A 14,284-nucleotide genomic window follows, 5' to 3' on the forward strand; every position below is an offset into this window, starting at 1 on the left:
ACTCTGAATGATATAACTGCCATACGTTTTCTCAAAAAAATAAATAACATCCCAATATTAAACAAATTGTACTAAGAGGCCTATTTATAAGAAAGAGAGATTGAGTTAAATTGTTATGCTGTTGATGACGAAAAGGGTAACGTGTCAATGTCGTTAATATAGTTTATCATGTATCGTATTCCATATTTCAAAGAACCCGTCAGAGACGCGAAGTCAACATTGCTAGTTATAACTATTAGTATGTCTTTAACGTATCATTAAATCATACTTGATAGCATACGATGCTGATGAATCATTTACTTGTTATGACACATCTATCTGGCATTAGATGTAATATTTAATATTTAATATGGAAAGTTGTTGTAGCAACAATAAAATCTTGGTTTCTGATTTCACATTATGCATAAAACCAGATCGCCCTTTCTTTCTTATACATCCTGGTTTATTGCATCCTTAATTCGGTATTTGGGCATCTATATTGTTCGGTTGTGTTCATTCGTCCGACATTCAACGTTTGTTTGTAAACACTTGTGCACGCGTATGTTTTTTTTCAGAATTACTTATCGGTCTATTATCAATTTATTTATTATTCTCAAATGGTGTCTTGTTAAACATTCTAATTTTAACTTTCGTTTCAATCTAGTTAGCTATATACCTTACTTCCTGACTAACTGACTTTGCTTGCTTGTTTTAATCATTAAACGTGAATGATAAATGTCAGTCAGCAATAGGACGGATACCGTATAACTGAATTTAAGAGGCATGATGCAATACCTCATAATACGAATGTTTGGTGGCTCTTAGTTAACAGTTTTGGTAATTTCTGCAATTTCTCTTTTTTAATTGAAACGCCTACGGGTTGCTTCTGATCGAGAGGTTCGTACCGGTTCTGTTTATCTTTCAAAACTTGCGCCATCTGGTGTAAAACAAAAATGAGCTGTTTCAAATTTTGATTCGTGGCATGCTTGTTTGACAAAAATGGGCTATTGCATTGAAGAATTTGGTTATGATTAAATAATTCTCATCCTGTGCATCCGCCATAAAGTGTAAAATGACAAAGCAGCAAACGTTAGTATACATTTGTAAGAAAAAGCCGGTCGTGAACGGCAACTTGATTTTCTTAACACACCTTTATAACAGATCTGAAACAGATAGTTCATGCAAGAATAAGTTAAACCTGATGACATGCCTTTTTATGTAAAGTAATCACTTTGCGAATATTGTTTCTCAAATAATATTTTGATTGCATTTTCATCGAGATTATCTCTTAAAACATTTAATGGAACGGTATAGATTTTTATCAAAACGAAAACAATTTTATAGTAATGAGCGTGCCAGATTATCATAAAATAAAGCCCTTGAACAAAAATTGTTCATTTTAAGGGTGCGGTCAGGTATTGATACATATAAGTAACAAACATGAAATGCCGACAGAAATTGCGCTAATACTAATTGCTTACAATTGATATTTAGAATAGATACTAATCAGAAGGTGAAAAAGGAAATAGCAGCAAGCTTTACTGATAAGTTGCATTAAGCACGTTTGTAAAACATATAGTTGCATATATCATTTTTGACTTACGTATAAAACAATACTATTATGCTGCGCCATAACGAGAAACAGTGTATTAAATGTCATAGAGTGAGATCCCAGGACAACCGGATGTGATATCCTTACTGTTGACTAAGAAACCCCGTAACCAAATCTTGGCCGGCAAGAGAACTACTGGGACAAATCGTTAACGTATTTCAATATGACATGGTACGGGATTGATCCCGCGACATTCCTCAACCGGAGCGGCCGCACAACCATCAAGCTATCTTGGCGGTCTCTCTGGGTTTTTTTCAGAATGTATCTGGTATTATTGGAATGCACATTTACACACATTTCGTTTAATCTGCATCGAAGATAACGGCAATAAAAGAACGTTCATGCGTAATTCGCTTATCAAAATTATATTAAATAGCGTCATAACGCACATAACAAGTCAATAAAATTGCTCATAATCCCTCCTTATCACGAAATGGTGAGCATGTGCAGACTGACTCAGGGTAAAACTTGAAACGCCTTTAGAACCATCACTACGGTCTGAGGATGACATCATTTAACACTTCTTCGAAACTTGTGAAAAATGTGAAAATGTAAAAAGCGGAGGTTTTAGTACTGGTGTTCTTTTTTACATTTTATATTATTAAATATAAAAATTGGAATCTGTTTGGCGAATCCAATGGCGAAATATGAGCATTATTACAAACGCTTGGTAAAGTATAGTTTGTTCTGTTCGAAAATCAAATACTAACGCTAAACTCGTGCATACTTACACTTGGCTCAATTAGAGTTGTTTTGTAATTTACAATGGTTTACAGCAAAACACTGGTTAATTTATTGCAATATATAACATTTTATTAACATATATGAACTACCTAACCAAACTATATACCGTTAACATACTCTCATTAACTGTATTTTGATGTTTCAAATTCCGACAAATATAAATATCACGAAGGTTCTGTCAGTTTAAAAAAGAAGCAGAGAAGGTATAAGCAATCCAGCCTTGTTTGTAACAGGTGACTAATTAAACAAATTAAAGTATTAAAAAGCTTGCTAAACACCAAACATGACATTGTCTACACGCTGGTTGGTTGGGAAAAATAGCTACAACATGCTCATGTATGTTTTTAATTATTAATGTTTTTTTTTCTGAGTTGCAAGCAGTATCAGAATTTACACAAGTATGAAACAAAAACTGATTAAAATACCCAAAATGCACCGTTTGTTCAAAACTTCATTAGGGTTTGCAACGTGATACACGATATCGTTGTTAATCTTTAAACGTAAAGTATTTAATGATGTTCTCTCATATTTAAATATAAACATGAACAAATGCAACTGTTGTCTTACATCTTAATAGAAATACGGCATATCACATGTGTATTCATAAACGCTCAAGAGGAGTAACGATTTGACAGTTAACAACGATGACGCTTAAAAAGTTATTTATCAGTCAATTTATTTTGCTACTACATTATGTGCAAATTTCCTCTACTCGTTTTTGACATAAAAACCCTTTCACTCATACGTTCAAAGCAGACTAAGATAAAGCGGCATTAGAGATACATGCAATATGCTAATATTTTATTTCATATATTCATTTTGCACATACTGCTTTCACAACATCTTAAATATAACTTGACAACATTTTAATTATATATAGCTATATACATGCATTCATTATATCGTTTCAAAAACAATAACAATTTATAAATAAAGAGTTTCCGCAACACATGTAAGTGCTATATTAACTAAGCTAATTATTTTTTTAAATATCAGTATGTAATATACAACGCATGATACTTGGACGGTATACCAAATAAGGAAGATTGACACACATAAACCATTAACCATGACAAGAAAGCTTCGTTAATACAACATTGAATTCCATTTGATAAGTCCCCGCTTTACAAACAATCTTGTAAAGTATCATCCTTCTCACGAATATCACTAACGCCTCATTACACATTACGTATTTTTCTCTCCCATTCAAGGCAATAAAACCGCAAATCGAACTATTAGTGTTAGAAAATGGAGAACGGTTTTATGCAAAAATCACAATACCACCATAACAGTAGTGGAGAAAATGTCGTCAGCACTTTAAATGTATGTAACATTTTAATAAAAACACATTTTTATTATTGAATAAAACAATAATTTAAGCAGCTCTTTGTCAAGCATTTCCTACCTAAGTTTTCTACACATGACTTCGACGAACTTGTGAATGGGAAGAGCTGCTGATTGTTACATGACCTTGCAATACGCTGTCTTAACATTATATCCAAACAAAATATTATCCGATTGCACCTGTTCCTCGTGTGGCAATGTAGCTTAACACTGTACAAAGACATTCACAAATAGTCGTATGTCTGAACATGAAGCATCGGCACGATTCTGCAGCTTTTAATAAAATAAAATGTGGTAATTTTAGTCATGACAAACAAAATATATAGAGTAGATTTGTTTCGTGTATCCTTTTTGTCTTTCGAGTTTCGACGTCGATGTACAATTAACTAAAGCACTATGCATACCAGAAATGTGCGACTTGAAAGAACATGTTGCTTTCTGGCAAATATTTGATTCACCTATCAGCAGGTTTATGTACTTAAAGGTATTCGCTACTAGAAGATATTCATTAGCCCTACTCGCATTTCACTTTGTGTTATTCAACAATAACACTAGACAAATGAGTTTGTTCCAGTGCCCTTATTTCGCTACTGTTTTTGTCAGAGAAGTAAATTCTTTCAATTAGTTTACGAAGCAACAAAAACAGATAACGAACAAACATTAGCACCTATGAATGTGCTGATAATGTCAATACAATGAGCCTTTTGTTAAAGAATTATTATAAGAATGTATTGATATCGTGCTGTTTCCTCTAAATCTATTTTTACGCAATGGTACCAAATATTCTAAATAAATTACTACCAACTTTACACCGTTACGTATATTGATAATACACATATTGTTATGTTTACAGTGAAATTATTATAGGCATGAAAAATAAAAGTTATAACTGAGTAAAATATGTCTAAGCGAGAGGTAGATATTTTCCATTTATTACTAAGAACCTTGAAATATTTCATAAGAATATATCCTAAATAAGATACAATTACAGTGATATAATATGATATTGATTTGCAAAGATTTTGGATGTCTTCCCTTTGCTGAAAGACCTTTAGGCTTACATTAGCATAAACTCATGGTGTATAAAAAAAGTTATATACAGAATTGCTGATTAAAACTGAAAAAAACGATTTCGAAAAGGCTATTCAAAAAAGCTTTTTGCATTACGTTTTGGTACAAAGTTAAGTTTTAATCATAAGATGCCGCGTCTGTCAAGGAAATTATTTAGATCTTGTTTACACATAGATTAAATGACAAAATAATATGGAAAGTTGATTGTGTTATTGCTATAAACTCATATCTTATGTCACCACTGACAGTCTTAGCAAATAGACTGCGAATGCACCACGCCCGTACAAGTAGTGCTTCCCCGGCGCATAGTGCTGTTAAAATTGTACATTGCCGTATGTTCGCCGCCCGCTAAACCTATATAAGAGCCCTTGGGACAGCAACAAAACAGGTAGCGGTTGTAGTACTTCCTAAACTGGCTGCTTAGAAAGTAGAGCGCGTATGGATTCACGCATGAGTAGATATAAGTCAGACAAAACGATGCAATTTTTAGAATATGCCAGAACATGTTGTACTCCGGATCGGCGAAGTGACCGGTTAGGATCGAGATATGACGTGGTAGCCAACACACAACAAAGATGACGACGAATGAAAGAACTACTTTGGCCACCTTCAAACGCGCTTGAATTTGCCTTTTCTGCTGTTGATTCATCGCTGATCCTTTCACAGATTCACAGGGCAATGCCTTACTGCTGATTACCAGGATTCTAGCCATCATGATGTAGAACATTGCTATGACAAGGAGAGGTATAACAAAGAACACTATAAATCTGTACATGGAGTGTGCCTTGCTGTACCACACTGGTAAGCTGTTTTCTGGATATATTTTACAGATCGCGAGTGTAACCGGTACGATTGTGATGTTACCATTGTCCATGGGCGCTGCTCCTTCAAAATATAGAACGTTTGATGTAACTGCCTCAGGTATGGCAAGTGATGCGGAAAAGATCCAAATTCCAACCACAGTTACCACTGTTATAAGCGTGGGTTTTCCCGTGTGTTTGCTCATGGGGTGAACAATGGCAATATACCTGTCACCACTAAGGGCGGTTAGTGTAAATACCGAGACACCAAGAGAAAGTGTTTGCATGTATTCGTTAAATTTACACAGAAATGCGCCAAAAGGCCAAGAAAAGCACGTGAAAAGCGTAGACGAAAACGGCACGGAGCACAATAATAACAGTAAATCACCAACGGATAAACTGACAACAAAGATGTTAGGAGTATTCCGCAAAGACTTGTTTTTCAACACCGTAAAGATCAAAGTGACGTTTCCAACGACACCAATCAGGAATATTATAGCAAAGAGAATAGGCACCAGAATGGCTTCCAAGTTTTCTTGTGGTTCCTCGAAAACATCTACAGTATTCGTACTATTCACACCATCTCCTGTCGTATTGATTTGTCCAAACAAAACAGTCCCGTTGACTGGAGATACAGTAGCTGAAGACATTTTGTTAAATTGTACGACCGTTCCAACTTATTTCACTAAGACTACGTAGCCCGGCCCAGTGACATATTCCGAAACCAATCTGAAAGACGAAAAGTTGGGAAACATTATGGGTGGCTTGAACACTAATATCAATACAATTGTATACGTAAAACAGTAATGAATATTGCAATGTGTAAATTGCCATAAACAAAGCTTGAATGCAAACGAAAGGTTGATATAGAATGGTTTAACATTATTAATCATAACACCCAAATGAAAATATTGCAATGATTATAATATGAAACATACAAGGTAATCAATTATGTTTGACACATGTATGCAAATATATCTAATAGTGGTGTCTTGATGTGAGCCAATTCATGGAGCGAGTTTGTCTAAAGAAGGCTAATTGAGAAAAGACAGATGGAACTATGCCACACATATTTCCCGTTTAACATATGTCGGTATTAAATAAATACCGGTAAAGGAAACATAAAATTGTGTTTATGCTTTATCAAAAGCAACTAGACAAGTATTGTTATAATCGATGATTTTTTATTCAAAATATAAGCACTTATAATATTGACATCAAAACACGACGTTAACATATTATGACCGCATTTAGAGCGACATATTAAGAAGCAGCAAGGTTATTATGAACACACTGATAACTATATATTAAGAGGCAGCCATTACAAAGCACGAACTACACCCAGTATCAACACGACCAATCTGGAATGGATTAACTTAGGAAGCACTAGTTACATCAAGTATCAACAAGACCAATCTGGAATGGATTAACTTAGGAAACTCGGACCACATCCAGTATCAACAAGGCTAATCTGGAATGCATTTTTTGAGGAAGCACTAACTTCATCTTAAATATAAAACTTGATTAAAACTGTTCCTGGGCAATAGTTGAAAAATCAGCGCGGTTAACGCCCCTATCATTGTTTAAGCGGGTCTCGTATTATTGTATGCGAAACCGGTAGGGAAATAAATCCCATTAGAGAATTCCATTAGATCACATTTATTTTGTTATAAATATAACAGATACAAATTTATGAACGGCTGACTAATTCAGTATCGCCAAACAGTTAAAAAAAAAGAAAAATATTATCACAATCTCAATAAGCCATATGCATGTGTGTAGCCATAGTAACGTTTAAAGTATCCGTTTTATATTTTCTCTGATGGGATCTCATTTGAGTTGTTGGACATTAAAATGGTTCAAGTTAATCCACTGGAACTCCTTTTTAAATTACATGAATGGGTTTTTGCATTGGCAGACTTTTCTTTCATGCAATTGTCATGGTTGCATTTAATGAGATGTCTAAAATAAGTATTATGAAATACAACATTGCATTTGTTTAAGATGCAATGTGTTGTATATGATTTGTATTTGACAGTTGGTATAGTTTTGCCGAAATCTCTTTATTTTCGTTCAAAATAGACGAGTAAAGTATGTTTGTATCCTGATCCCAATATTTAGTAGTTTGCAGCAGTAGCCACCGTTCCGTAAACCAAGTAAGCAATCGTGTATTGAATGCTAGGAATCACCGTTCTTGACGAATAAACATTTGTTGTTGTTGTTGGTGGTGGTGGTATTTCTTTCATTTTGCCGGATCTATTATTTTTATGAATGCAATGTTTATATCTATAACATGGGCCATTAAACTCGTTCACTTCTATAAGATGAACTGTCATCATCACAATGTGATTCTTTTATGTTAATGTCATTTGACACTAATTCTAATATTGTTCATATTATTCATTTAAGCATTTTATCAAAACTCTATTTAACTTGGCGATCACCTTTTTTTCATTTTAGTTATTGCTGTTGTAGAAATCTATATAGAATATGATCAGTATGGATTTATACTTTACATTTATTATGAATCACAAAAATAAATGATTGAAATGAATGAGTAAATAAAAAATGTTAGAGGATATTTGTTGATTTTCATGTAACATCGTATTTTCACAAGTGTGTCATAGAAAACCATTATTTTCACGAGTTGCAAAATATAGTTTTTCAATGTCACTTTCGAAATTAAAAAAACATCTTACACTGAAATCAACAACTTATATTATTCATCTATACTGAGTTTTATTAGTATTATAATGTTTTGTTCTAGATACCCAATTTCTTTAAAAGAAAGTGGTTGCTACGCCGCTACCTGCGAGACGCCCCCACACATTTTTTTATCGCTTATGACGTATTTGTCATTAATATTTTCGGCTTGTGGAGAATTAGTTATCCAAAAACTATTTCAGTGGAAATATTAGTATAACTTTCAATTTTATGTATATACCTTGTTTCAAATAATGCACGAAAGTTCTTTTAAATTGAACAGTGCGTGCAAACTTGACCAAATTACGCTTTATGCCGTTTACTGAATGAAAATTGGAAAGGTCGAACGTGTAATCAAAACAAAGTTAATTTGGCATTAGATTTCAAATAGTTTTCAAGTTTTAGAGGGTTTTTTTCATGATACAATGTCATTCCATCACCCCTCACTATCAGAGACCAGTCTCTTTCGCTTGAATACGGATTGTTTTCCCTATAAAGAGTACCATGCTTAGTTATTGACAAAATGCCACGCGTTATCGGGGTAAAAAATTGTTTGTTTAAATTTCCTCGGAATTACGTATTGAAAGGTCATAGAGTTTAAAAAGATATTTGATAGATGCTATAACATCGAGTTTATGTTTGAGCAATTGTTTTCGTCTGTAATTCATTTTGTAGGAACGCAAAAGTTCTGACATTCAGCTTAAAATTCAAGAAAACGTGATGTTCTTTTTCCTTAGATCAAGAGGTAAAACTACACTTTCAAAATGTAGTTCTTTAGGATGATATTTTATGTTTTACGTTGCAAATATGAAATGATGATCTAAATAGTGGTGTAAGAAAAAAATGAAATTCCTTGCTTTTAATATAAGATATTTTTGCCGTCCATTCACAATAAAAAAGCGAAAAAGTTAAACAGAAAAATAAATACTTCTTAAACAAGTGTAGAATCAAGTTTTCACAAAATATTAGGTTGTTGGTATATAACGGCGATAGTTATCTTCAACTTATATAAAGCTCGTCAAATTAAAACAAACAGCAGTCATTAATTGCGTCAATTTTCTAAGATCACCCGGAAAACTATCCCATTTAACTAAAATACCGTTAAAGAAAATTACAAAACCTTGTTTCTGAACCAATGATAATGTGATCGGCTTTGTTTAATTTTATACATTTCTACTAAACAAGCTGTCTTAAGAAAGATGAATGAAAATTAAAATGGTCCAAAAAGTCAAAATTGCCCTTTTGAAAATATTAATACAAGAACATAATACTGGTTCAAATTACATATCTTGTTTTTAAATGCTTACTTACCATGAATGTCAACGTATTCAAACGGTGAAAAATAAAGCAATATTTAAAAGAAAATGTAATATTGTTTTATCTCGCACAAAGTGTGTATACAATAGTTGAAGAACTCTCGTCTAGTTACTACAAATAATCTTCTTTTTAAAAAAAATAAAATAAATTGCTTCATAGAACTTGTCTTTTTACATTTGTGATTCACACATGCACATTATATTTATTATTTAAAGTATTTACGTTTAATTTCCTTTTTAAATAAAAGTGTATACATAGTTCTTACCTTTTATTCACAAATGTAAGTTTAGTTCCTCCTTCTTTATATCATATAAAATTATATTATTCCAAAATATACAAAGGGAAAACCACATCCGACCAAGAAACTCTTCGCATTGTTGTGCGAGCTTTTACCATCTGTCAGTTCATATTGCTTTACACCATGTTGAACACGTTTTACAGGTATAAAAAAGTATATCCTAAAATACACGAGTTACACGGAACGCTACAATATAGTGCTAAGACTGCTGAAGTAATTATTAGATGTTTACCCATCCAGTCCAAGTGATGTTTTGGTCGCTTAGAAGAAATCAACTACTGTTCTGACACAATGACGACTTTTCCGCCAGCAAATGAAATGTGCGGTGAGGAAATGACAGTGGTGTAGACAAGCCAGCGCGTCAGAAATGTATTATGTATTGGTTATTTTTCCATTCATCTCACACGGCTTACAACCGATATTCTTTTGCCACTGCAACTCTTGAAACGTTTTCGCAGTTTCATTTAACGGTAGAATGAAAACATTTACTGGGCAGTATACAAATAGTTGATCGAAAACCTTTTTAAGAGCCTAATGAGCCTAGGTGATTGACTTGAACTACCATCTATTAACAAAAGAGCTTAAAATGACCATCATATAAATGTATAACTAATTGCTATTCTTTTTTGCGAAAACGATGTCTTTGTTATTTTTCCGATTCAAGTTTTATGTTCGATAAATGATTAATTGTATTTTTACTCATTAAACCAAATGAGAGGAAAATGACTGTAATTGTTAAACAAGACAGAGGTAATTGTGTGTTAGATGTGTACAGCCAAAATAATTGTCATTTCATGCACTGTAAGTAATCAATGTTATTTTACTGAAGCCCCAATTAAACCAATGTATTGATTTTGGCTTGCAAAATATACTTAACGCTAATAACATGACTATTGTACAGAAATGTAGTCGTAAAATGAAAAAGAATTTAAATTTATACATACGTCTCACTTTCGAATTGTTTCTAAATGTATTGTACCGGCTGTTTTAAAATGTTATGAAAACCATTACATGTATTCCACAGTGAAATATGGTTTCACAGACATTGCTTTCTTAATCATTATATTTGTTCAATAACATGATGCAAAAGAGACGTTGAAAAATTTGCGATTGATATCAGTGTCAGCATACAATGTGGTTAAAAGTAATAAGAAGCTTGATGCATATTTTGGACATATTGATGTTGAAAATATCGGTTTGTATTTATTCAAGTTGAGCTGTACAATGCCACAAACTTAATGTGAGATGACAGCGTATGTATATATATGACCCTCTTTCTTGCTTGAGTATTAATTGGATTTTACATAGACATGCCTTATCTGTCTAAAATCATCCTGATCGTGGTTGTGTGTCAGAGGTCATTTCGTTAAAGTTAAAATAATTATAAGTTAAGAACCCTTGTCTGACGGATTTTTTTTTTAAATATCCGTAATATCGATGAACATTCTATTTACTTTTGACTTAAATGCAAGCGGTATTTATTGCATGGAAGGGTCTAAATTAATTGAACATATAAAGGACATATATGGCCAGTCTTGAGTTTTGTGTTGTTGTTCGATATTTCTGGTTTGCAGTGTGTTTTTTCTGTTCTATGTCATTGGCGTTGACCATGTACCATAGAACGGGACTTAGGTTAAACTTTCGACTATTGGACGTCCTGTAAATTTTCATATATATATTGAAAATCATTGTTGCAAAACCTGATGACATACAAGTACTGAGTTATGCGATTAATAAATTATACATTACTTGGCAAATAATACTGTGTGATAATAAGCTTTCAGCCACATGTCACCAAATCATCTCTATCTCCAATCAGTTTTGCACCTTTCGTTAGGTAACATGTTGACGGAAGCCCAAAAGGAATCCTGGTCATAATAAATCTAATTTTAGATTAACGCCATTGTCAGTCAATGGTAATTAAATGTAAAAAAGTGCAAGACTATGCATAGTTTGCACTTTATAACGTGACTCATTGTTCACACGTTTGTTCTTGGCGTTTATCAGTTAGAATGTCCAATACCTTAATATATTGATAGCTAAAAAAACTGAATAGGTTTTACTGATTAGAGGGGATATCTTAAAGTATAATACCCGTTTCAATATGGCAACCTTATGAACGAGCGTACAGTCAGGAACGCAGTTTAATATTAAGCAAGTTTAAGTATTCGAGTCAGATGTAAACTGTAAAAAAACTACATTGTCTTACATTTGCTGTCAAGCATTTGTTTCAACCTTCATCTCACTACGATCAAGAACAAAAGATCGAATGTATGATTCGTTAGTTGATTAGAGGGCCCCTATGTATAAAAGAAACCTTCCAATTTAGAACAAAGAGGTGGATATCAGCATCTTAAACATTCTAAAAAATCAATGGGAATTCAGGTACAAGACATAAAGACTCCCAATACTAATCTTATGTAAAGTTTGGTTTAGTTGTCTAAAAAGGCTTTTATGTTATTTATTCCCAAGACGTTTTGAAATGATATACACCAAATGTTTTATCCTTGAATTAAAAATATTGATGTCGCAACGATACTCAGTGGAAATGGGATTTTGAGAAATTATCGTTTCAATCAGATTTTTTAATTCAGAAATAATTTTCATTTTGTTTGCGTTAGTCTGTTAATAAGAACAAGAGAATCACACTTTGTGTTAACACTATGAAATTCGCAGCCTGCGTCCATTATTACGAATAAGCTTTTTTGATATCCTTTTGCTAATATATGTGATATCCGAGATGTATTTCCATTAAAAATTGTAATGAAAGTGATGTTTGATCAATAATTTCTGATATCCCGCGTGAAAATGTCCCATATATCAATTTCTTATTATTTTTTTAATTCGGATTCATTTACTTAAAATCAGACTATTTTATAATACATTGAATTGTCTTTGTTGTTTGCATAGTAATTTCATTGATATGCAGATATCAGGAGGTTCACTATGGAAGACACTATCAAAGCTTTTGTAATAAGTCTCATACAATTAAGACAGCAATAACATGGATTTTGTTTTGCTAAATGGTTTATGTCACGATCAATTTAATTTAATTTGGTTTGTTTTGGCTGACTGTCTTTTCTCTCTCTGATAGCTTTGACTGGACATAATTCAATAAAGGTTTTCCTGTGATTGTATAACAGAACTATGGCTAGAAATGGAGAGATGTATAACTCCTTCGTTGTCATAAAATATATGCCCGAATATATTTTTCCAAATTAATAGATTGATTGACGTTGGACTGTTGTTGTTGTTTTTCTTTTTAAAAATCACCTCAAAGGTCCATTCGATACAATAGCTTAGATGATGTATGAAAACAAAAAGACAATTTAGCTTTGAGATTTTCTAATAACTTTTAACATAGATCCCTTGAACACGGAGAGTCAGTGTTTAAACATTCCGTAAGAACGAAAGGTAAAATCAAATAAGCTGCATAAGAGGTTAGGGAAAGGGGATGAGATTATTGAACTATTGACTCGTCAAGTGAAAACATGTTGACAGTCAAGTGATCTAAAATATATAGATTGTCACTTGTCCACCAGTTAAGTCTTTTAGTGTATTTGTTATGCCTTGTTAAGAAAAAACGAAAGAAGAAGAAGATAAAGACAAAAATAGCACAACTATACACATACTATTAATAAAAAGATGTATTTTATAATCATTTAAACATATAACATTATAAACATTACCAGTACAACAACTTTCAAGAACGTTTTGTATTTGCCTTTACAAATCTGAATAAAGTTGGATCTGTTTGAATGTAAAGAAGGCTTATATCCTAATAACATTGGAAACTAATCACAAATGTACATGAAGGTAATAATAAAGTGATACAAATCAATTGCTTACGCATTAATCAATATTCCAAAAACAAATTTTATATAAATGCAATGCTCCGATGAACAATTGCATCAAATATAAACATAGAATTGTTTTGTTTAATCTATTCATGGACGGATTCTTAGCAGCTAAAGTTATCCAATACCTTATTAGAGGAAAGTGTCTTAAATATATTTGGACGCCTTACAAGACATTTGTACATTCTACAACAGCTTTCGTATTATATGAACATGTTCATTCAAGATAGGTCAAATATATTTTGGAACATTTGCAATGCGCCAGTCGTTTCGCTTGAAGTTTAATGTTTATAAATCATAATATGATGGACATTCTAAATCAAAACGAAATTCATAAATGAGTGTATTACAAAATTGACATGTTCGTTTATGTATTGATATGATTTGCGGTTTATGTCATCTTTAATATATTTCTACATATGCCAGGTACCTATTGAATGGCGAGCTTGGCGATATGGGGCACAACAGAAACTACACACATTCTGTGATAAAAATCCGCATGTCAACCTCTTCGCATTCGTTGCGTATCATTTCAAATATTCATTTAGTAACTTAAGTT

General features: G+C 32.6%; 1 protein-coding gene across 1 annotated transcript; it reads right to left on the reverse strand.

Annotated features, from left to right (window-relative positions):
• Window positions 1-2,402: 2,402 nt before the first annotated feature.
• Window positions 2,403-10,159, reverse strand: LOC128239362 (neuropeptide CCHamide-1 receptor-like). The gene is made up of 2 exons (XM_052955981.1): window positions 9,836-10,159; window positions 2,403-6,279 (listed from the first exon to the last, which is right to left on the reverse strand). Exon 2 carries the CDS (start codon window positions 6,198-6,200, stop codon window positions 5,001-5,003), a length of 1,200 nt encoding a protein of 399 aa, XP_052811941.1. The 5' UTR covers window positions 6,201-6,279; window positions 9,836-10,159; the 3' UTR covers window positions 2,403-5,000.
• Between the last annotated feature and the right edge of the window lie 4,125 nt (window positions 10,160-14,284).

This window comes from Mya arenaria, chromosome 6, assembly GCF_026914265.1.
Source record: "Mya arenaria isolate MELC-2E11 chromosome 6, ASM2691426v1".
Classification (NCBI taxonomy): Eukaryota; Metazoa; Mollusca; class Bivalvia; order Myida; family Myidae; genus Mya; species Mya arenaria.

Coding starts and splice junctions, on each gene's coding strand:
- LOC128239362 (XM_052955981.1), bottom strand. CDS start 6,200: ATGTCTTCAGCTACTGTATCTCCAGTCAACGGGACTGTTTTGTTTGGA.